The sequence below is a fragment of the Tripterygium wilfordii genome, chromosome 21 (genome assembly GCF_013401445.1).
Source record: "Tripterygium wilfordii isolate XIE 37 chromosome 21, ASM1340144v1, whole genome shotgun sequence".
In the NCBI taxonomy this organism is placed as follows: Eukaryota; Viridiplantae; Streptophyta; class Magnoliopsida; order Celastrales; family Celastraceae; genus Tripterygium; species Tripterygium wilfordii.
The window spans coordinates 3,809,932-3,831,610 of NC_052252.1; the positions used below are offsets into that span (position 1 = coordinate 3,809,932).

Consider the following 21,679-nt stretch of genomic DNA (forward strand, 5'->3'; position numbering starts at 1 on the left):
TGTAGGTTAATCATCATGAGGATGTTATATCACTCAGAATTCAGTTTGCTCAAGTGAATTGAAGTCCGGTTTTCAAGTATGAGCTTGGATCTCTAGAAAACCAAGAAAAACCTATGTTCATCAACCTTCCACTAAGACATTTTGATTGATGATTGGAACTAGCCTTAGGGTTGTATAATATGGATATATTGGTGCTGCCAAATTCAGAGTTTGAAGTCAAGATTGGAGGGACATGTTTGGTCACTTGAAGGATCTCTTGTCTTCATCAAACAAGATCTTGCACATGCTTCCTTTATTGAGGTCAATGATCATATTTTTGTGAGAAGACAATTGATGAAGCTAAAGGACAAATGCAATGGTTGAAATTTGTAAGAGATGAGAAAGTATATTTTGCAACTAGACAAGACTTAGATTATGAAGATATTCTTGAAGACTACAAGCTCCAACGGTACACTAATCTATGGCTGAGATTGAATTGTTTTGAATTATGAATGGATCAGATTACAACAAGACTTGAAGGGTTAAGATGACCATTTAAAAGGTGAATCCAATGGTTGTGCATAAGACCATATTCTTGCTTGCAATTTTTGACTTAAAAGAAGATCTTACTTGATTTTTGGAGTCAAAGATTGTTGCAAGTTGCTACACATTTTGTAGGAAATCATTGGAGATACCAAGGCCAAGATTTGGTGTAAGTTTGATCAAATGGTCAAAGATGACAAAATTGTTGGAGATACCAAGGTCAAGATTTGGTGCAAGTTTGATCAAATTGTCAAAGATGGCTGCAAGTGCACATGACAACTCAAATCTTGGAAAGCTAGACTTGGAAAATAATGCAAGTGCAACGGCTACATATTGTAAGGTCAAGATTTAATGATCTATTCATTCAATGGCCAAGATTTGCACATGTAATTGAAGGTCGAGATTTGAAGATAGAAAAAGATCCAATGGTGGAAATCACAAGAGCTTGGTAAATTATAAAGAGGGGTTCTTCCTCATTCCAACTTGGAGAAGCCAAAATTACATTGAAGAAATTCTTGTTCTCAAAGCTTCCAAGCTAGTTTGTGCCATTGAATCCAAGCTTCTACCCAAGTCACTCTAAAGGCTTCCTCACTATTTTGCTTTTGCAAAGAGGGAGTGCTTCTCATTTGGCTTCTTATTTTCAGATTCGAAAATCCTCATTATTCTTCATTTTCTATCCAACCCGTGAGGTGATATTGTGATTCTTGAGTGTTCCTCAACCCCATTTGCTTAGTGCAAACCTTGAGTGAACCATTTATACCGAACACTTGTAAAAGTCCCTTCATTGGGCAAAAACCTTGTTGAGGTTGAGTTTAAGGGAGTGCTTGAAACCCTTGGTTGTAAAGTTTGAAGATTATCTTGAAATCTTCAGTTTTAAGGGTGACCTAAAAACCCTTGTGAGTTTTGTGGAGCTCTTGAGAAAACCACATCCTTAGTGGAGGTTGGAAAATCCTAGGTTGGTGAACCTAGGTAGTAGATGTAGGAGAAGAGTCTCCGAACTACTATAAATTGTTGTGTGGACTTTCTTGATTGCATTGCTTGCTTGTTGATTGATTAAGTGTTTTGATTGCAGAATTTTCTGAACCACTAGTCTGTCCGTGCACTGTTCACATAGCTAAACTTTGAATTTTAATCTGAATTTTTGATATAGTATTCATTAGGGTGTTTTGATACTGCATACCAAATTTCATTGAATTCTGACTTGATTTGCTAGGTGAAATTTGAGTTGTAAAATCTGTGCGCAGTGTGTTGTTTAAAAAATCTGTTTTTGCAATTCCTTGATTATTTGATAATTGATCATTCACCATATTGTATCACATCTTGCATTGAAATGAATATTGATTAAGATAATCATTAGAGTCCAAATTTGTGTGCTAATTGTTAATTGACATTGATTTCCTTTTAAATTATAAAAAGAGATTCCTATCGGAATTTGGGGACACAATTCACCCCCCCTCTTGTGTTAAGTACGATCCATCAGATCAACCATAACAAAATACTTTGGTTTTCGACAGTTTAAGAACATGTAGTTGAACCAATCAAACTCTCTTTTAATAGAATCAATGATATTAAGAATTGTAGCTAGTTCTAATTAACGATCCAAAGCAATGACTTATCGACTAAGACTTTAGCCGGTCTTTGTTCCCTAGTTCCTCAATTATTGATGTTAGTACGCTAATTTTGAAAGCAAACTGTAATACATATTGAAGACTTTTCCTGATCAATAGTCTTTGTTTATGCATTTATTATTTTGAAGTATTACTAGTTGACAGCCCACGCATTGCAGTGGGATCATGTTGTTGTGAAGGCAGGTAATGATCGATGATATGACAAAAGTTCGTATGCTTTCAAAAATCACAGCCAGTTCAATTTCCATCCAAAATTCACCTCCACAACTTTTCATTATAGTTTCCTTAATAAGGATACTAATCAAAAATTTCATGGAATAAATTACTAATATTCATGTATAGAAGTTGGCTAAGAGAGCACTTAAATTGGGTTGTTGATATACTGCAGCAACATCAAAGAAACAGATAGAAGGGACACGTAGTAACCATCACATAACAGATAGAAGGGACTATATTACTAAAAATCAAGGGAAAAAAATCAATGGACTGGAAGCTTCAAATGGGCAGCAGATTTTTCTTTATTGGTGAAAGCTCGATTTCAACCGGCAACAAACTCAGCACCGGTCTGAACACACGGAATCTCCTCTGGATTTCTTTAATATCACCAACAAAAATCTACATACGGCAATGGCCCGTCAAAGAAAACACCCCATCAAAATGGACATACGAAATGATCAAAAATCATGAAAGCAATGTAAGTATGAAGGGAAACAACACTGATTTGAGTAAAAAAAAACCTAAAAAAACACAATTAAAACCTGGCTAGACACGTATGAAGAATATGAGACACAACTTACATAGTCAAGAGCAAACCCATAAAAACTAAAGCACACTGAAAAGATAGATGACCCGGAATTAAGTGATAACCTAGATAAGCAACTCAAAGGGAGAGAAAAGAGACAGAAAAATTGCAGGAAACCAAAGATTTAATTCAAAGTTTTTCAAAGTTAAATGCAATGAACATGCATAATCACCGGAGTTCGAATCAAACAAATACAACAACTGGAGAAGATCCAAAGAATTGTAAGAAATCAAAAACAGAGCAGAGAAACATATGAAATGGACGCTAGAGACTTTAAAATTCAATAATCATTCTCATCCAAAATATCTAAGCAAATTATGTGGAGGAACCTCACCAAAATCGTCCAGAATAAAAAATAGATGCATGGCATGAGAAGTCAGAGACACATCTACATAGCGAGAAAGGGGACAATAATGAAGAAAAAATACCACAAACCTCCAGCACACTCCTCTGAGTCGGAAACACCAACGACAGATCACTGTGAGAGCAGATAAAAACTGCGTGGGGAGAAAAAAAAATACATAGCAGAGTGTGCCCCAAATAGTTTGAAGACAGGAGTAACATCAAAGCAAAATGAAAATGCCCACATAACATTAGGAACAAAATAACATAAATCAACAGAGCGCAAGCCCTTGTAAGAATAGTTGCATGATAACAAGCCTTGATCACAACCCTTGAGAATCTCACAAGAAATCACACCATTGTTCACTCAATAATGATCTCACAAAACTCTCCTCACTATGTTTTCCGTCTCTCTTTAAAACCCTAGAAAGAACCCTCTCAAAACAAATATTTTATATTAATAAAAAATCCTGAAATCTGCAACTGATGTCCGAGCAGCTTGTGGTATGTCCGAATAGCTCATGTTCTGCGCCCACAGCTTTGCTTGGCAAATGGGTTTCGTTGGGATGGAAGGAGCCGCGAAAAGTTGGGTTCAGGATTTGGAACACTTGATTCGGAGAAAGTATGTCGAGAGGCATTGGGAGCGTTTGGTTTTTTGTTTACACCTACCAAACGCACCGCTTTTGACTTAAACACGCCGTGTTGAAGTAAAAAATTATTTGGTTGAGCGATGCGTTATGGTATCATCACACCGCGGTGAATTCGAAACTGAAGTTGTGGGGAATTGATTTCACTCGCGATTTAATGCAGTTGACCACATTTTCGGCGTAATAAATCAGGTTTTGAATATTGTCTTTTGCCTGTCTTGAACATAACCTGTAATCATAGATGTGAGAGTTACAAAATCGACGATTGGGCTTTCTATAAATATCTTTGATGCATCTTACATGGCCACATTTCCCATATGCATCGATGAGGCTATTTACCACATAGCTGTGAAATTCAAAACCTGATTTCTGAGCAAGTGCATGAACTTGCAGACAAACACTGATAGCCTGCAACTGTCTACCCAATTTCTTGAGACCCATTCCAGCACAAGCTTTAAGAGTACTTGATACATAATCCTTACCTATTCATTCGCCAAAAAAATTTTAGAGCCGACTCATATCGCTCTTGATGACCACAACCAGCAATTAGCATTCCAAGAAACAATGTCAGGTTTTGTGTTTTTTTGAAAGTATTGAGTTTAGGGTTGTTTTGATTGAACAAGCTAGTTATCTTTTAGTTACAACATCAGCAAGAGAAAACAGAAGACTCTGGACAAAAGAAGAAAAAATACAAAGCATCACATTTGCAAGATGCCCAAAGTATGTTCTACCAGCTAAGGTTCCCAAAAAGCAGAATTTCAATCTACCGAACTCTAAACACAATCGTGGAAAGGAAATTAGCAAGTATCTATTACTTTCTTTAAAATTGTAAGTGTAGACGTGATTTGGTGGCGAGTAGCTATTAGAATTCTCTACTGCTGCGTGTGTGAGTGGTTTTCCGTTGTTGTGGTGTTTTTTGTCATTTTCTGATGGCGTGTGTTTTTTGTCTTTGTTCAAGTGTGTGGTTTTTATGTGGTATTTGAGGTGGCTTTTGATAAGTGGTTTGGGGTCAGTTGCGTCTTTCATATGTGATACGTGTGAGTCAACCACAGCAACAGCTGTAGAGGCCTTGAAATAAGTGTACGATAATAAAAGGAGATAAACTACTTCAGTTCATGAACCAAATGTTGGTGTACTGTTTGTGATTTGTCGTCAGCTGTTTTAGAGAACTTGCTTTCGTCTTATTCGGATCACAATTTCCTCTGCCCTTCCTCTTCTCGATTTCAAACAGGTTTGTTGGAGGAGAATCGGCGCTGTCTGGGATTGCGACTACGGTTTATTCACATCACCTCTCAAGCTCTCATTGTTGTTGGTCCGAGACTTCCTTTTCAGAAATCGCTGCCCATTCATAGGTTGGTCATCTTTCAAGATTTTTTTTTCTACTCTTTTTCTCATCAGATATATTTGAATGCGCACTTTGTGTTGTTCATATAATTGTCGAATTGGCACTTCTCTCTGCAAATCAACCATGATTTTGTTTCCATATTATTTATCTGTGTCATTTCCCATTTATTTCTGTTGTTTGTTCGTTTTGATAATATGTAAGTTACCAAATTTTGGTAATTGCATGATGGGTGTGTGTATAGGATGGAAAGGGGCGAGTCAAGCAAAAGTAATAGATGCAAATGGAAGAAAATGATGAGAGATCAAAGAGATACATCTTCAGAGCATCGTGCTGCTTTGGATTTTGGTTCTCCAGAATACAGCTGCCAATTTTGTGGGGCAATTTTTTGGTACGCTGAGCGAGTGAAGAACCTCAATTCTCAGTTTCCAGTCTATTCGTTATGTTGTAGACAAGGTCGTATAAAACTTCCACGGCAAAGAGCACCTCCAGAACCACTGAATACACTCTTGGATTACAATGGAGGGCAAGTTGCGAAGCTATTTCATGAGAATATCAGGGTTTATAATGCGATGTTTGCTTTGACCTCAATTGGTGCGAAAATTGATAGGGAAATAAACAACGGCCAAGGACCATATGTGTTCAAAATTAATGGCCAAAACCATCATATGATCGGGTCCCTACTCCCATGTGATGGTGAGAAGCCAAAATTTGCCCAACTTTACATTTATGATACCGAAAATGAAATTGCAAACAGAATTGGTGCCGTCCAAGCCTCTGCTGGTAATGCACAAGTAGACGAAACAGTTGTTGCAGAATTAATAGGCATGTTTGATAGAGTGAACGTGCTTGTGAGAACTTTCCGTATGGCGAGGGACCGTTTTAGAAGTGGTGAAACACATTCATTGACATTGACTTTATCTGGGAGAAAACCTGGTGACAGTTTGCAATACAATGAACCTGCATGCTCTGAGATGGCTGGCTTAATAGTTGGGGACTTGGGTGTTGCAGATCAATGCCGCGACATAGTGGTTGAATGCCAAAACAAGACTTTGAAACGCATTAGCGATTTGCATCCAGCATTTATGGCTATGCAATACCCTATTCTATTTCCATATGGTGATGATGGCTATAGGCTGAACATTCCTTATCAAAATTCTGCTCAAACAGGAAAGCTGAAGCGTAAATGTGTCACAATGAGGGAATATTATGCCTACATGCTACACCAAAGAAACAATGACGGCAGCTTGCTGATTAGGGGAGGAAAATTATGGCAGCAATACATTGTTGATGCATTCACATGTATTGAAGACGAAAGGCTTCGTTTCATACGTTTCCAACACCAGCAAGAACATTTCAGATCTGAGATATATAAAGGCGTGCAAGATGCGTTTTTGCGTGGCGATGTAGCTGGAAATTCAATTGGTAAACGCGTGATTCTACCTGCAAGTTTTACTGGTGGCCCACGCTATATGATTCAACACTACCATGATGCAATGGCTATATGTCGATCATTGGGCAATCCTGATCTATTCATTACATTCACATGTAATGTGCAGTGGAATGAAATTCGCAATGCACTCAGCCTCATACCTGGTCAAAAAATACAAGATAGGCCTGATATTGTGTGTCGAGTCTTTCACATGAAACTTACAGAATTAGTGAAGGACATCAAGCAATCAGGCTATTTTGGGCAAGCTGTTGGCTCTATCTACACTGTAGAATTCCAAAAAAGAGGGCTTCCCCACGTGCATATTATTGTGTGGCTCAATGAACAAGATAAGTTACGTAGACCTTGTGATATAGATCGCATAATTTCTGCTGAAATTCCAGACGAAAAAAGTGAACCTGTTCTGTATGATATTGTGTCAAAGTTCATGATGCATGGGCCTTGTGGCCACGCAAATCCAAAAGCCCCCTGTATGAAGCATGGGAAATGTACAAAACATTTTCCAAAGAAAGAGCAACCAGAAACTGTCATAGGAGAGGATGGTTACGCCCTCTATCGGAGACGCAATGATGGTAGGGTTGTAAATAAAGTCGGTATCCAGCTTGATAATCGAAATGTTGTTCCATATAATAGAGGACTTTTATTGAAATACCAAGCACATATTAATGTAGAATGGTGCAATCGCACAAGATCGATCAAGTATTTGTTCAAATACATCAATAAAGGAGTTGACAAAACAAGGGCAATATTGCAAGAAAATGTGTCCAGCAACGTTTCTTCTTCAGTAGGATTTACAAATGTTGTTGACGAAGTTAAAATTTACATAGATTGTAGATACTTAACTGCATATGAATCAGCATGGAGGATATTTGAGTTTGATATACATTGTAAGTCCCCAGCAGTCCTAAATTTGACGATCCACATGCCGCTGATGAACAATATAATTTTTACACCTGACGAGAGCATCCCTGCAGTATTACAACGACCTGGAGCTGAAAAAACAATGTTGACAGAGTGGTTATGGACAAACAATATTTATGAAGATGCTTGCGAACTTACTTACGCAGAATTTCCTAGATGTTGGAGGTGGGATAATGCAAATAAATTTTGGTTTCGAAGACAAAGAGGATGTTGCATTGGCCGGATATCATACGTGCATCCTTCAGCTGGAGATCTTTACTACTTGCGAATATTACTTGGTCATGTTAGAGGGCCAAAAAACTTTACTGAAATACGAACAGTTGATGGAGTTGTTTACGATACCTATAAAGAAGCATGCAATGCCATGGGTTTGATAGGCAATGATCGTGAATGGCATGATGCCCTCACTGAAGCTTCTTTTTGGGGAACATCATATCAGCTACGTTGTTTATTTGTTACCATAATATTGTACTCAGAAGTAGCTGATGCAAAAAGATTGTTTGAAGAGCATGTAGCTGATTTCAAAGATGATATTATCTACAAACTCATGAATAAATTTGGAATGCTAGCTGAATCACTTTCTGAGACAGATGTGAAGAACCAAGTGTTGATTGAATTGCAAACACTTTTTGAGAGAAATGGGACGTCACTCAGTGAACACAACCTCCCCACACCAACATTGGGCCAGTCCTATGACATTTCTAACACAATGTTAAGAGAAGAATTGATGTACAACACTCTTGACCTGCAGATTTGTGCCCCATATCTATTCAATCAACTCAATGAAGACCAGAGGAAGATTTACAATGCCGTTTCAACTGCTGTTGAGCAACATGAAGGGGCCCTATTCTTTGTGTATGGTTATGGGGGCACAGGCAAAACTTTTCTATATCAAGCACTTATTAATCAACTGCGATCAGAAGGAAAAATAGTACTTGCTGTGGCTTCCTCCGGTATTGCATCATTACTTCTCCCAGGGGGACGAACTGCTCATTCACGATTTAAGATACCAATTGATATCCATGATGAGTCAACATGTCATATTAAGAAGGGCACCCAGCTAGCCGATCTACTTAAAAGTACAAGTTTAATAGTATGGGACGAGGCACCAATGACACATCGCAATTGTTTTGAGGCACTGGATCGATCATTAAATGATGTTGTTTCCCCTGATGATGAACCAGCCCCATACATACCTTTTGGGGGTAAAACAATGTTACTGGGTGGTGATTTTCGACAAATCTTACCTGTTATTGTAAAGGGTACAAGACATGATACTATAGATGCCTGTATCACAAGATCATACCTATGGAGGTTTGCAAAGGTTTTCATCTTGAGGGAAAATATGAGATTATGTGCTGAAGGCCTAACTGATGAGGAAAGGACAGAATTGAAATCATTTGCTAAATGGTTATTAGATATTGGAGAAGGTAAAGCTGAGGCTATTACTTTGACCACTGATGAGGAAACTCCCACTTGGATAAAAATACCTCCTAATCTCCAGGTGCCTTCAAAAAATGGTGACATAGAAGACATTACTTCTGAAATTTATGAGAATTTCATGTTGATGTACACAGATCCAGAGTATTTGAAGGAAAGGGCGATAATAACGGCAACCAATGAAACTGTTGATATTGTTAATGCACATGTGTTGTCCCTCATTCCTTCAGATGTCAAAAAATATCTTAGTTTTGACTGTATTACTAAATCTGTTGATGCGTCACCTGATGATGATCTATTATACCCCACTGAATTCCTAAATGCGTTAACATTTAATGGTGTGCCAGATCATGAGCTTCATCTGAAGACTAATGTACCTGTAATGTTGTTACGGAATCTGAACCAAAGTAGTGGATTATGTAATGGCACCAGGTTATTGGTGACAAGATTAGGTGAACGAGTTGTAGAGGGTATTATCATTACAGGGAATCATGTTGGTCAGAAGGTGTATATACCACGAATAATAATGTCAGCTTCAGAAAAAAAATGGCCATTTGTTCTAAAACGTAGGCAATTTCCTCTGAGATTGTCATATGCAATGACTATAAATAAAAGCCAAGGACAAACATTGAAGAAAGTTGGCTTATACCTTCCCCACCCTGTGTTCTCTCATGGCCAATTCTATGTAGCTGCATCACGCGTAAATAACCATCAAGGGCTTAGAATACTCATCTCTAGAAATAATGAACAAGAGACAGTGTATACGAAGAATATAGTATATCATGAAATATTTGACGATCTTCCAAAAGGTCTGCTGCATCTTTCTTTTTCTGTGTTACTCACCTTTCTTTTTCTGTGTTACTCAGAATTTCAAAGAATTAAATTCTATAGCATGGTATTCATTTCTTTCCATCTGCTGAATTGCAGGAGAAGACATATAAATGATGGACTTCACACCATTGAAAGAGCTCCAACTTGGCCAAAGAGGATGCAAAATTAAATGCCGTCTTGCAAGGTTGTGGGATTCAACAAATCCTAAAATGAAAGATGAATTAATGAGTGTTGATTTCCTTCTGATTGACAATGAGGTACACAACATATGCACTATTTCCACATTTGAACAATATAGCTCATATTCTAAATAACTTTCTGCTTATTCCTTTTGTTATTTTTTTCCTACCTTTATACCTCTAACTCCAGTGGTAAGCTATAACAGATAACAATATCAAACTTGATGCTTCTACTGCTTTAATTGGTGGTTTGGTTCTCAAAACAAAAGTAACAGCAGTGGTAAGCTATGGTAGATACGATAGCATCAAACGTTCTGCTTAAAACAAACCATAGATATATAACAGCTTAAGACCGTAATTATATTAACCCCATATAGAGCAAGACAAGGTAAATAGACACAAGGTATATACATATACATACCCCTTTTTCGCAAGGAATGGTACGTCTTTCGAAACTTATCAATCAATGCCTGTTATGTGGAAAACTAGACTAACATATATATATATATATATATATATATATTGCTGCTGACATGTTCATGTACACATGCAATAAAAAGCGATATTACTTAGCCTACGTACCTTATATAGATCGACTTCAGGAATGCTAGCTAATTGGGTTCTAATGCAAAGGGAGTACATATATTTTCAGAAAATATTTTCCTTTTTTGGCTAATTCTCTCTGAAAATCGCAACACAACATGTCCTTAACACACTTAATATTCCCACACATTGCTATTTCTCAGCGTTTGTATTAGCTACCTATAGATTGGATGCATTAATTCTCTACTGTCCCTTAAAATATTTCTGTTCAAAGACATTAACGAACAAACCTTTGGGTTGTGTAGACAACTGCTTTGACAAAAGAATATTTTAGAGTGTTTATTTATATATGTATGTAAATCATATTGATAAAGTACCAGCAACTGCACTATTATTTAGTATGTATTAAAATAGATAATGCATCTTTCATAAATTAAGGATTCAAAACTATTGATTCCTTAGCATCCAGGGGTCCACAATTCAAGGGTCCATCAGAAAACAAGACGCACCTCAATTGAAGAACTTACTCACGGAAAGCAAGATATATGTTTTTGCAAACTTCATTGTTGCAGCGGCAAAGAAAACCTATCGAGTCTGTCAGCATGAAACAATGATACAAATAGGCCCATGGACAATCATAAAGGAGGAACCGGATATCGAATCAACAATACCAATGAACTCATTTCATCTACCTCAGATCAAAGACATTGAAGCAAGGTTGTACAATGACACCATCTTAACTGGTAAGTATCTTATTACTATCTATTGTGCGACTTTGAAGCTTTGAACAAAAAAAAGTGCTCTAAATGCTGTGCTTTCCAAGTACAGATGTCATTGGCCACATAACATCAGTAGAGAGACTGAGTACCACTTACGCAATTGGTAGAAATGTCAGCAAGAAGAACATGGTTCTTCACTCCTTCGGGTAAATATTGACCGTTACACCTGATAGAAAATATACTTAAAAAAACATACATTCGAAACCTAATTGATACATTATATTGAACTGCAGGTACACAAGACTTCCTGTCACATTGTGGGGATCAATTGCTGAGGCATTCAATGAAGAAAATGTGTTGTCCATTGGCGATACAGAATCTATCATAGCAATACTAACAAGCATGACTGTCAGATCATTCAAAGGTAATCTACTGAACAAGGATAATGAACAAACCACTATAAAATAGCATTTACTAATGTTCATAGCTTGCAGGGGAACCAACACTATCAAGTACATCAGCAACAAAGGTATATGTTAATCAGGAAAATGAAGAAACCATAAGCTTTCGCAACAGGTCAGAGAAACAACATTAAACTTATCCCAAATTATATATTGCAGAACATATTCATCTGTCCATCATACTAATCATTTTTCTCTTTGTCTCACTCATATATCTGAAGCTTGCTGTACCCACATGGAGTTATTTCCTTAACCCAAGCAACATCAACAACTGACAATGCAAATGAACAGTTGGAGAATAAGAGTAAAACCATTATGGAGCTATTGCACTTAGATCGTCTGACTGACATGGTAAAGATGTATCTCAATGAAATACGAGAAAAACGATTCTGCAAAAGCAGAATTGGTGAACATTAATGAGATTAACCAATTTGTGCAGGGCAAAAAATATACAACTGTTGCAACCATTGAAGGAATAGATGCTGCGACAGGATGGTGGTACAATGCGTGCCCAAAGTGCAAGGCCGGTGTGACTACAACTGAAGGAACACTCTCATGCAGAAAATGTGGACCAATTCACAACATCCCAATACCATGGTAACAACACACTTTATACAAAAAACACACACGAAAATGTCAATCACATATCTCAATGGTATCTAAAGCCTTTACATATCTACACAGGTACAAACTTAATATGACTGTTGCTGATGGGACAGCAGAGGCAAAGTTCCTTGTGTTTGGAAAACACATTGAACGACTGCTAAAAATTTCTGCTGACCAACTCTGTGATCTTCCAGGCTCAACTAGAACAGTGCTACCTCCAATCATTGAGCAGCTCTTATGTGGCAAAAAATATACATTCATTGTCTCAATCAATGACAGGGATAACAATCCTCATGTGCTAACCTTTAATGTATCTTATATGGCTGAGGAACCAAAATTACTGGATTACAATATGCAGCCTCAGCCCGCACAGATCAACACTGGGAATACAACTATACCAGCTGACAAAAACAAAAAGCCTGACGCTACAGAAGACGATATTCTCATCAGCAGTTTACACGGCAAAAGAAAAAGGTTAGAGTAAGGAAAAACTATCTAACTTATAGCAAAACTAAATGCCACTACTTATCAAAATTACCTATGCAGGGATATACCTACTCTTCTCATGAAAAAAGAGGGAGGAGTTGAAGAAAATAGCACTAACAATTCTCAAGGGTACAAGCACTTATCTTTCTTCATAGCCAATCTTTTGCAATGTACATACATGCTACCTACCTACTTATCAGCTCCTCTCAACAAACTATCCTACGTCTTTTGAAAAAAAATATTATAATGCATATCTCCCTTTCAAGTTGTTAATTTTAAAAATACTAAACTGGGTGATTTTTCCCTATTTATTTTCTGCCACTTGATACTGGTGATGGATTGTAGCACTTATAGGTCAGGACATGTGCTCATTTATGATAGGATCCCAACAAATAAAATTACACAGCAATTGGTCTATATTGATGCTCATGAACCCTTGATTTCATTTTCTGTTCGCTGTTTCTTTTGTGGTGCAACATCAAACTCAGCAGCTTCTCATTGAATCAAGTCCGTATCGGTTTCTCTCACATAATTGAATTATCATTTCCTTTGACATTTTAGGCTTTCCCTGTTCAATGTCTCAGTTTATCTTTTACATTTAAGCTCTTACTTTGAGGATTTCGATCTTCAATTGATAGGGGGACTTGCCTGGAGGAGCAATTGAAACCTTAAATCCATATCTCCCTTTCACTTAAAACCTTATATTCTACAAACCCAATTACGAGTCAATGACTTCAACATTTGTCCATGTCATTTTTTTTATATCTAACTACAAAATTATACCCTCATTGTTTAATATTCCTGAGTTAGCAACTACTTCTCAAATAATGTAACATTTATTACCTCATGTGGATAGAATGTTTTTGTCAATTTATTTCTGTCTCTCATTTTTTCCTGCAACATTTTCTACTACACAGGGAGTTAATGGCAACAAAAGACAAAGAATCAGAATCGAAGGACAAACATCTACGCAAGAAACCTGCAATTTCAAAGGGCAAGACAAAGATTTGATAAACTCCAAACAATTCGTGTGCCGCACCAAACTTTTGTCCTTAATATGTCCATATTTTGTGTACATAAATGTACAGGAAACTACCTATGAGAATCTTCTATGTTCTTCAAGGAAGACTTTAGAACTCCTGTCACTAACAATGCTCTGAAAAACACTTTGTAAAATATCATATTTTGAGGGCATGGATCATAACAATCGATGATATTGATCCTTTTCTTAGGAACATACTAAAATATTGTATGAAAATTTCCGCTTATATAAATAGTGTATCAAAAAGGAGTAAATGCTTTTTATTCCAATAATTCACACAGGTTTCAACATCTGAAGACTTAAAATTTAGATTCTTTGTGAGTTGAACGAAGATAATAGTGTGCCACAAATGTTTACTACTTCTTTGCTATTTCTTAGCAGTTATTCCAATAATTGACACAAATTTCAACATCTAAAGGCTTCAATTTTAGATTCTTTGTGAGTTTCAGAAAGATGATAGTGTGGCACAAATGTTTAGTGATTCTTTCTTATCTCTTAGGACTTACTATTTTTCCAAGACCACAACAAAAGGTACCCCTAACCAGCCACACCAACGTTTAACATCAACGTACGTATTTCACTCCAAACTACAATGGTGTAGAACAATCACCTATTCGTTGTCAAATTCACCTTTCATATCACTGATGACAACTTTCATGACTGCAGGCACCCAATGAAAGATGATATTAACAATCTCATGCAGCATATCATATTACTGCAGCCCTCTATACGTTACATTTCTCTGGCTCCCTCTACCATCACTCTATAATGCCCAATATGATTACATCATCAAATACATACGGGAATAAGGAAGCACCCGCTGCAACGCGCGGGCACCGTAACTAGTATATATGTTATAATTGATAGCACTCTTGGCTGAAAACAGTCTCTCCATGCTTAAGCCATAGCATTCTATCATTGTAACAATCGATTGAGTTATTTCTATTTACCCCCAAAAGAAGACTACCCTGATTACAGAAGACAAGTGCATTGCAAAAAGAAACAAAAAATTGAAATACACTAGTAAGAGACATGACAGTGGTTGTTTAGGATCTAGGCGACTCCATGGTGATGATGATCTCATGAAAAAACTAAATGCAGATCAAAAGACAAATTTCTTACAGCAATAAATTTTTTGCTTTTAGTGTGGTACTGGGAACAGCAGTAACTGGGGTTTAAAATTAGCTAATGGTCACCGAATTAATAGAAATTGTGTAAACCATAGCCGCATTTAGAACAGCATAGGAAGGGAAAGACGAACTGATACTAAGTTTATTGGACCCAATCATATACAGTGAGACATGATACCTGGTGCCACATCTATGACTGGAGTCAACTCTCTTTGGGAAGCAGTTCTGGCAGTATAAGCACAAATTTGAACAGTAAAGAAGACCAGAAAAACTCCATAAATAAATAGGAATTCGAAGAAGAAAAAAAAAACACAAGCAACTGTAACAAGAAGAGGAAGAAATTAAGAACCTTCTCAATGTAAAGACAGGGAACGCAGTGACCAGAAAGAGAGTACGTTCCTTCCGCCAAGAACAAACTCTGCGACCAAAGCCCTCGCATCTTCTGTAAGAATTCGCGAACTCGTACAACAAATTCAAACTCGGTTTCACTACTATATCAGATTCTTCCAAACAAATTCAATCTAACTCGACATTCCAATAATCAATTGAATAAAATCATAAAGAAAAATCAATGAAGAACAGAGAACCTGTTGGTCCTTACGTTGATAGCATGGATAGAAGATGCAGCTAAGAGCAGAGAAACCACAGTCGGCGGAGGAGAGCGCAGTGAATCTGTGCATGTACGCGCAAATAAATGGTTACCACACTTCTCCACATGTTTGACTTTTGATCACACTTGAAGGGAAACGACGCCGTTTAGTTTTTAAACAAATTTGCTAGTCTTATTTGCCGCAGTAGATTATGGATACCAAAATTATAAACATATATCATTTTGGTTTGACTTTTGATCACACTTAAAGGGAAACGACGCCGTTTAGTTTTTAAACAAATTTGCCAGTCTTATTATCCCTGTGGCCAATAAAAAGGCTATTTTAGGTTAATCACCTGCGTTTTAGTAAACTGCAAGTAAAAGACTTTGGCCTATAAAAAATCGCATGTATAGTTTGACAAGTTATTTTAGGTTAATCACATGCGGTTTTAGTAAACGTAGGTATAATTTGACAGGCAATTTCAAGTTAATTACTTGCGGTTTTGCTAAACCGTAGGTAAAAGATTTTGGGTTATAAAAAACCTCGGCTATAGTTTCACAGGTAGAGGCCAATTTTCATGACAAAGGCTTTTCTTGAAAATGCAATGAATTTGGTGGTCATATGCCATGCACAATTTGGTGGTTACAAGGGTTTGCTGCATATGCCATGCATAATTGAAAAAAAAACAAACAAACTACAAACTCTTACAAAATCTCTGAAAATCAACAAACCAGTAGAAGTAGTAGCTTCCTCTGTGTTGCCTTCTCATAGTTTATGTTGTTATGTATTCCCTCTGATGTAACAGAATAATCGAATTCGTACATTGAAGAATTACAAGATGTAAAAAGCGGAGTAAGATGGGACAGACAAACATGACTATTTCCGTAACACCCAACTCAAGTGGGTAGAGTGTGACAGTGTTAGATGAGCTACCAAGTGACAATGGGCTAAGTTTCCTGTCCCACATTAAGATATGAAGTGTTGAATATAATAAGTCAAATTTGTTAAATATTATCAAACGCTTTTCTTAGGCTCAAATTATTATAGACTGGTGTTAGACCTAGATAGACAAAGCTGTGCAGGTCAATATAGATTGTTCCAAAGCGAACAAAATGTTACTATTGCGGAGGAGCGAACCATTCCAATTTACATTCATTAACTAATTAAAAAGCATTTCTTGATTGGGCTATCTCACATAATTTTTAGTCTTAGTCTTCATTTATGTCTTCGTACCAAATTTCCTTAAAGCATATGATATGTAGGGCCCAAATTAGTTGAATAAAAGAACACGTACAAGTGAGTCTATGATTTAAATGTAACAACTACTCCCCAAAAATCCTCCTATTTGACTTCGTAGAATCATCACTCCAAACTTTTCAAGATTGTAAAAACAGTGATGATGTGCATGGATAAGAGTTACATGACGGTTTGGGTTAAACACTAGAGGGGTCCAATGTAATGTGACCACTTGGTTTAACAATGGAGGTGTCCAATGTTTTTTTGACATCTCCCCGGATCCTTCAAGTCCACCCATTTTTGTCTTCTATTACACATGACATTATGACCAGATGATCAGAAATTTTCAGATGCTCTACAGATACCAATGTGAATGCTTCCATTAATGTTCCATCAGAGTGATTTCCTGGAAGATCAGAATCAACTTTTTTTTTATATATTTTCCATGATCAAGGTCCAAGTCGTAGGACTCCAGCCTCCAGCAACAAACAATCGATAGAGATGCAAAACTAAAAAATTACCTCTCATCTTACTTATTTTATTTCTTCGTGCTCAACAAATCTTCCTTAAACCAACCAGTTTGTGTCTTCCATTTTTATCAAAACACATGGCAGAAATATTTCTATTCTGTATTGCAGAAAATGTTTTGGGAAAGATAGGCTCTCTTGCCCATGAAGAAATATGTTTGGCACGGGGTGTAGAGAGCAATATGAAAAAGCTTGTTGAGAACTTATTATCCATCAAAGCTGTTCTCCTGGATGCCGAGGAGAAGAAGGCACATAACCACGAGCTGCGTATCTGGCTTGGGAGGCTTAAGGATTTCCTCTATGATGCCGAAGACGTGATAGATGAGCTTAATTATCAAGGGCTTCGCAAGCAAGTGGTGAAAGAGTATGGAACCATACAAACCAAGGTACACAGATTATTCTTTTCAAGCTCAAATCCACTTGCATTCCGTTTCAAAATAGGTCATAAGATTAAGAAGCTTAAGGGGAGACTAGATGATATAGCAGCTCAGAAGTCTAAATTCCATCTCACGGAGCTAGTTACTTATGGCATGGGGGGGCACAGAGAAAGGGAGATGACTGATTCCTTTGTGCGAGTATCAAATATTATTGGAAGAGATGCTGATAAGGAAAAACTCATGGAGTTTCTATTGAAATCAGATGATCAAGCTGCAGGTATAATCTCTGTTATCCCTACTGTTGGAATAGGAGGGTTGGGAAAGACTACTCTAGCTAAGATGTTATACAATGATAAGAGAGTAGATGCACATTTTCAATTGAAAATGTGGGCGTGTGTCCCTGAGGATGAATTTGAGAAGAAGAAGATACTAATAAAAATGCTCAAGTCCTTAACTTATCAAGATCTTAGTAACTTGGATACTGACCAGTTGCAAGCTCGCATTCGAGATCAACTCAACGGAAAGAAATTTTTACTTGTCTTGGACGATGTGTCGATGGTTGAACGTAATCGCAGTAAATGGGTTGAGCTGAGAGAATTGTTGGAAATAGCTGCCATTGGAAGTAAAGTGATTGTAACAACACGTGACGATAGAGTGTCTGAAATGCTGGGTACGATTGAAGGATACAAGTTGAAAGGTCTTCCACAAGAGGATTGTTTGTGTTTATTGAAAAAATGGGCGTTCAAAGAAGGAGAAGAGGAGCGCTACCCGTACCTCCTGGAAATCGGAGAGGATATCGTGAAGAAATGTGGAGGGCTTCCTTTGGCAGTGAGGACCTTAGGGACCCTGCTCTACTCTAGAAATGAAGAACGGTACTGGAAATCCATAAGAAATGATCAGATATGGAAACTAAAACAGGATGAAGGGGATATTTTACCTGCACTAAGACTAACTTATGATCAAATGCCATCTCAATTGAAGCAATGTTTCGCTGTTTGTTCTGTCTTTCCAAAAGGTTATGTGTTCAACAGTTTTATATTGGTTCAGTTTTGGATGGCACAGGGTCTACTTCAATCTCCAGATGGAAACCAGGAACCTGAATATCTTGGCTTACAATATGTTAAGGAGTTATACTCAAGATCATTCTTTCAGGATTTTGAGGATTATGGTTATTTTTACGTGTTTACAATGCATGATTTGGTACACGATCTTGCACTCTTGGTTGCTCAAAATGTGTGCTCAACTGTCAATTTTCAAACCAAGAGTATACCTGAAGGTGTGCGCCATCTTTCATTCTCCGATGCAGAAGCTTTATTTGGTGAAGGGGTTCCATGTCTTCCACAAAATCCAAGAAATGTGAGGAGTATTCTTTTCCCATTTGGAGAACCAACAGTTACAAGTGAATCCTCCATTGATGCATGCATCTCTAAGTTCAGGTTTCTAAGGTCGTTGGATCTAAGTTATTCATCATTTGAGTTGTTGCCCAGCTCTATTGGTGACCTGAAACATCTGAGATCTCTTCTCTTGTGCTTCAATCGTAGATTAAAGAAAATGTCCAACTCAATCTGCAAGCTCCACAATCTACAAACTCTAGACGTAGATGGATGCATAGAACTTAAGGATCTGCCAAAAGATATTCGGAACATGATCAGCCTGAGAAATCTGAATATCACCACGAAACAGAAGAGTTTCACAGTGAATGGAATTGGGTGCCTAAAATCTCTCAGAACTCTGGTCCTGTTCAGATGCACCAATCTTGAATCCGTCTTTGAACCAACAGTACACCTCCCTGCTTTGAGAACATTGTACATCGAATCTTGTCCTAACTTGGTGTCTTTGTCACACATTCTGAGGAACCTAACTGCATTAGATACATTGATTATTCGGCAATGTATGCACATGGATTTAATGGATGAGGTGGAAGACGGTGGTCAAAATTTGAAACTTCAGTTGCTAGTGCTAGCTGGTTTGCCACAATTGACTTTCTTGCCAAGATGGCTTCAAGGGTCTTCGGAGACTTTGGAATACTTGTGTGTTGGATCTTCTCCCAATTTTTCATCCTTGCCTGAGTGGCTGCACAACTTCAAATCACTCAAAACGATTGCAGTCGCAGACTGTCCTAGCTTATTGTCTCTACCAGACTCCTTTGGTTGTCTCACAAACCTTAAGGAATTGAAGATTCTAAATTCTCCACAACTAAGTGAAAGATTCCAGCCAGAAATAGGTCAGGAGTGGCCAAAGATTGCCCATGTCCCACACATCTATATAGACCCAGATATTGGTAAGAACCCTACTAACTTTTATCTTCTTCGTTAGGGTTAGTTGATCAGTTGCTCAGGCAGCATCACGTAGGATCAAGGATCGTACTCTTGCAGTCTGACAAGAAAGGTCGGCACGTCGCTGCCAAAGATGTTTGGTATAATAGAGAAGCTAGCTTTGATGGTGTTCTACCGATCGATCTCCTCTAAAAATGTCTTCTTCTAGTTCTGTAGTTTTAAGTGCGTTCTTTTGATTATATCTCAAGCAAAGGACGCCCGATATTGTGACAATGTGCTTTCTTCAAAATAAAACATGTAGGATTCTTCCATCTCTTGAGCCTAAACTCTAGACCCTGAACTTAAGGGTGCCAACGAATTTAGCAGAGCGAGCTTTACCATGTTCAAGCTGGTTTCTTTGTTGAAAAAAATTATTGATCTCGAGCCATTTATTAAAACAACTCAAAAATCTTGTTCAAGCTTGTTTGTTAAGTTTATCAAGTGAGTGGCAAATATGTCGAGTAGTTTGACACATTCCGATTTGCCTAATTATAGTTGAAGAGAATTGACCGATTCAAGTACCAGAGTGCATGGATTTACTACGTATTTGCCGAGCCTTCCTTATAGGGTGGTCAAATGGGATCGAGGAATGGATCACATTAATTTTTAGTCTTGGTCTTTTTCAACTAGAGGAAGGGCTAAGACCTTTCGTAGTCTTCAATACGCATTACAGAAATGCTGTTTTCTCCAAACAATAATGAATATCTTTTTGATGGAGTAAGGACTTGGTCATTGACTCATTGACTTTTCTTTCTTTCTTTCTTTTCTTTTTTTTGTTTTTGGATTTAAGCAATATTTTCTCAAACCCGAGAACATGTTTTTTCAGTATATTTAGTTAATATGGCATGACCAAATCCTGCACCTTTTTAGATGACTCAAAACATGATCTTGATCAACCATAACAAAATACTTTGGCCTTCGACAGTTTAAGAACATGTAGTCGAACCAATCAAACCCTCTTTTAATAGAATCAATGATATTAAGAATTTTAGCTAGTTCTAATTAACGATCCAAAGCAATGACTTATCGACTAAGACTTTAGCCAGTCTTTGTTCCCTAGTTTCTCAACTATTGATGTTAGTGCTTTAATTTTGAAAGCAAGCTGTAATATATATTGAAGACTTTTCTTGGTCAGTAGTCTTTGTTTATGCATTATTATTTTGAAGTATTACTAGCTGACAACCCGCACATTGTAGCGGGATAATGTTGTTGTTAAGACAGGTAATGATCGATGATATGACAAAAGTTCGTATGCTTCCAACAATCACAGCCAGTTCAATTTCCATCCAAAATTCACCTCCACAACTTTTCATTACCGTTTCCTTAATAAGGATACTAATCAAAATTTTCATGGAATAAATTACTAATATTTATGTATAGAAGTTGGCTAAGAAAACACTTAAATTGGGTTGTTGATACTGCAGCAACATCAGAGGAACAGATAGAAGGGACATGTAGTAACCACCACATAACAGATAGAAAGGGACTATATTACTAAAAATCAAGAGAAAAAATCAATGGATTGGAACAAAAATCTACATAC

At 37.3% G+C, this 21,679-nt stretch overlaps 3 protein-coding genes across 6 annotated transcripts; 2 read left to right on the top strand and 1 right to left on the bottom strand.

Annotated features, from left to right (window-relative positions):
• Positions 1–3,541: 3,541 nt before the first annotated feature.
• Positions 3,542–15,768, bottom strand: LOC119987868. Of its 4 annotated transcripts, none has more exons than XM_038832771.1 (5): positions 15,693–15,768; positions 15,441–15,533; positions 15,270–15,316; positions 4,304–4,423; positions 3,542–4,170 (listed from the first exon to the last, which is right to left on the bottom strand). In XM_038832771.1, the coding sequence occupies exons 1-5, from the start codon at positions 15,701–15,703 to the stop codon at positions 4,130–4,132; spliced, it is 312 nt and encodes a 103-aa protein (XP_038688699.1). In that variant the 5' UTR covers positions 15,704–15,768; the 3' UTR covers positions 3,542–4,129. The 4 variants fall into 4 exon arrangements, 3 of the variants coding, with proteins under 3 accessions (XP_038688699.1, XP_038688698.1, XP_038688697.1); XM_038832770.1 differs by having other exon boundaries at positions 4,242–4,423; XM_038832769.1 differs by having other exon boundaries at positions 3,542–4,423; positions 15,693–15,756.
• Positions 5,054–14,215, top strand: LOC119987867 (replication protein A 70 kDa DNA-binding subunit-like). Its single transcript, XM_038832768.1, has 11 exons — positions 5,054–5,293; positions 10,022–10,182; positions 11,117–11,390; positions 11,476–11,572; positions 11,660–11,790; positions 11,861–11,942; positions 12,049–12,178; positions 12,267–12,424; positions 12,512–12,907; positions 12,980–13,048; positions 13,837–14,215. Exons 2-11 carry the CDS (start codon positions 10,036–10,038, stop codon positions 13,928–13,930), a joined length of 1,578 nt encoding a protein of 525 aa, XP_038688696.1. The 5' UTR covers positions 5,054–5,293; positions 10,022–10,035; the 3' UTR covers positions 13,931–14,215.
• Positions 15,769–17,524: 1,756 nt separating the features above from the next.
• Positions 17,525–20,137, top strand: LOC119987734 (putative disease resistance protein RGA3). Its single transcript, XM_038832655.1, has one exon. It carries the CDS (start codon positions 17,525–17,527, stop codon positions 20,135–20,137), a length of 2,613 nt encoding a protein of 870 aa, XP_038688583.1.
• Positions 20,138–21,679: the final 1,542 nt, after the last annotated feature.

Excerpts from the sequence above, each read along its gene's own strand:
- LOC119987867 (XM_038832768.1), top strand. The coding sequence starts at position 10,036 with ATGATGGACTTCACACCATTGAAAGAGCTCCAACTTGGCCAAAGAGGA. Across the intron at positions 12,908-12,979 it reads TTACACGGCAAAAGAAAAAG|GGATATACCTACTCTTCTCA; the intron begins GTTAGAGTAAGG and ends TTACCTATGCAG. Across the intron at positions 13,049-13,836 it reads AGCACTAACAATTCTCAAGG|GGAGTTAATGGCAACAAAAG; the intron begins GTACAAGCACTT and ends TCTACTACACAG.
- LOC119987868 (XM_038832769.1), bottom strand. Across the intron at positions 15,317-15,440 it reads CCTGTCTTTACATTGAGAAG|AACTGCTTCCCAAAGAGAGT; the intron begins GTTCTTAATTTC and ends TTATACTGCCAG. Across the intron at positions 4,424-15,269 it reads AGTCATAGATGTGGCACCAG|GTAAGGATTATGTATCAAGT; the intron begins GTATCATGTCTC and ends GCGAATGAATAG.
- LOC119987734 (XM_038832655.1), top strand. The coding sequence starts at position 17,525 with ATGGCAGAAATATTTCTATTCTGTATTGCAGAAAATGTTTTGGGAAAG.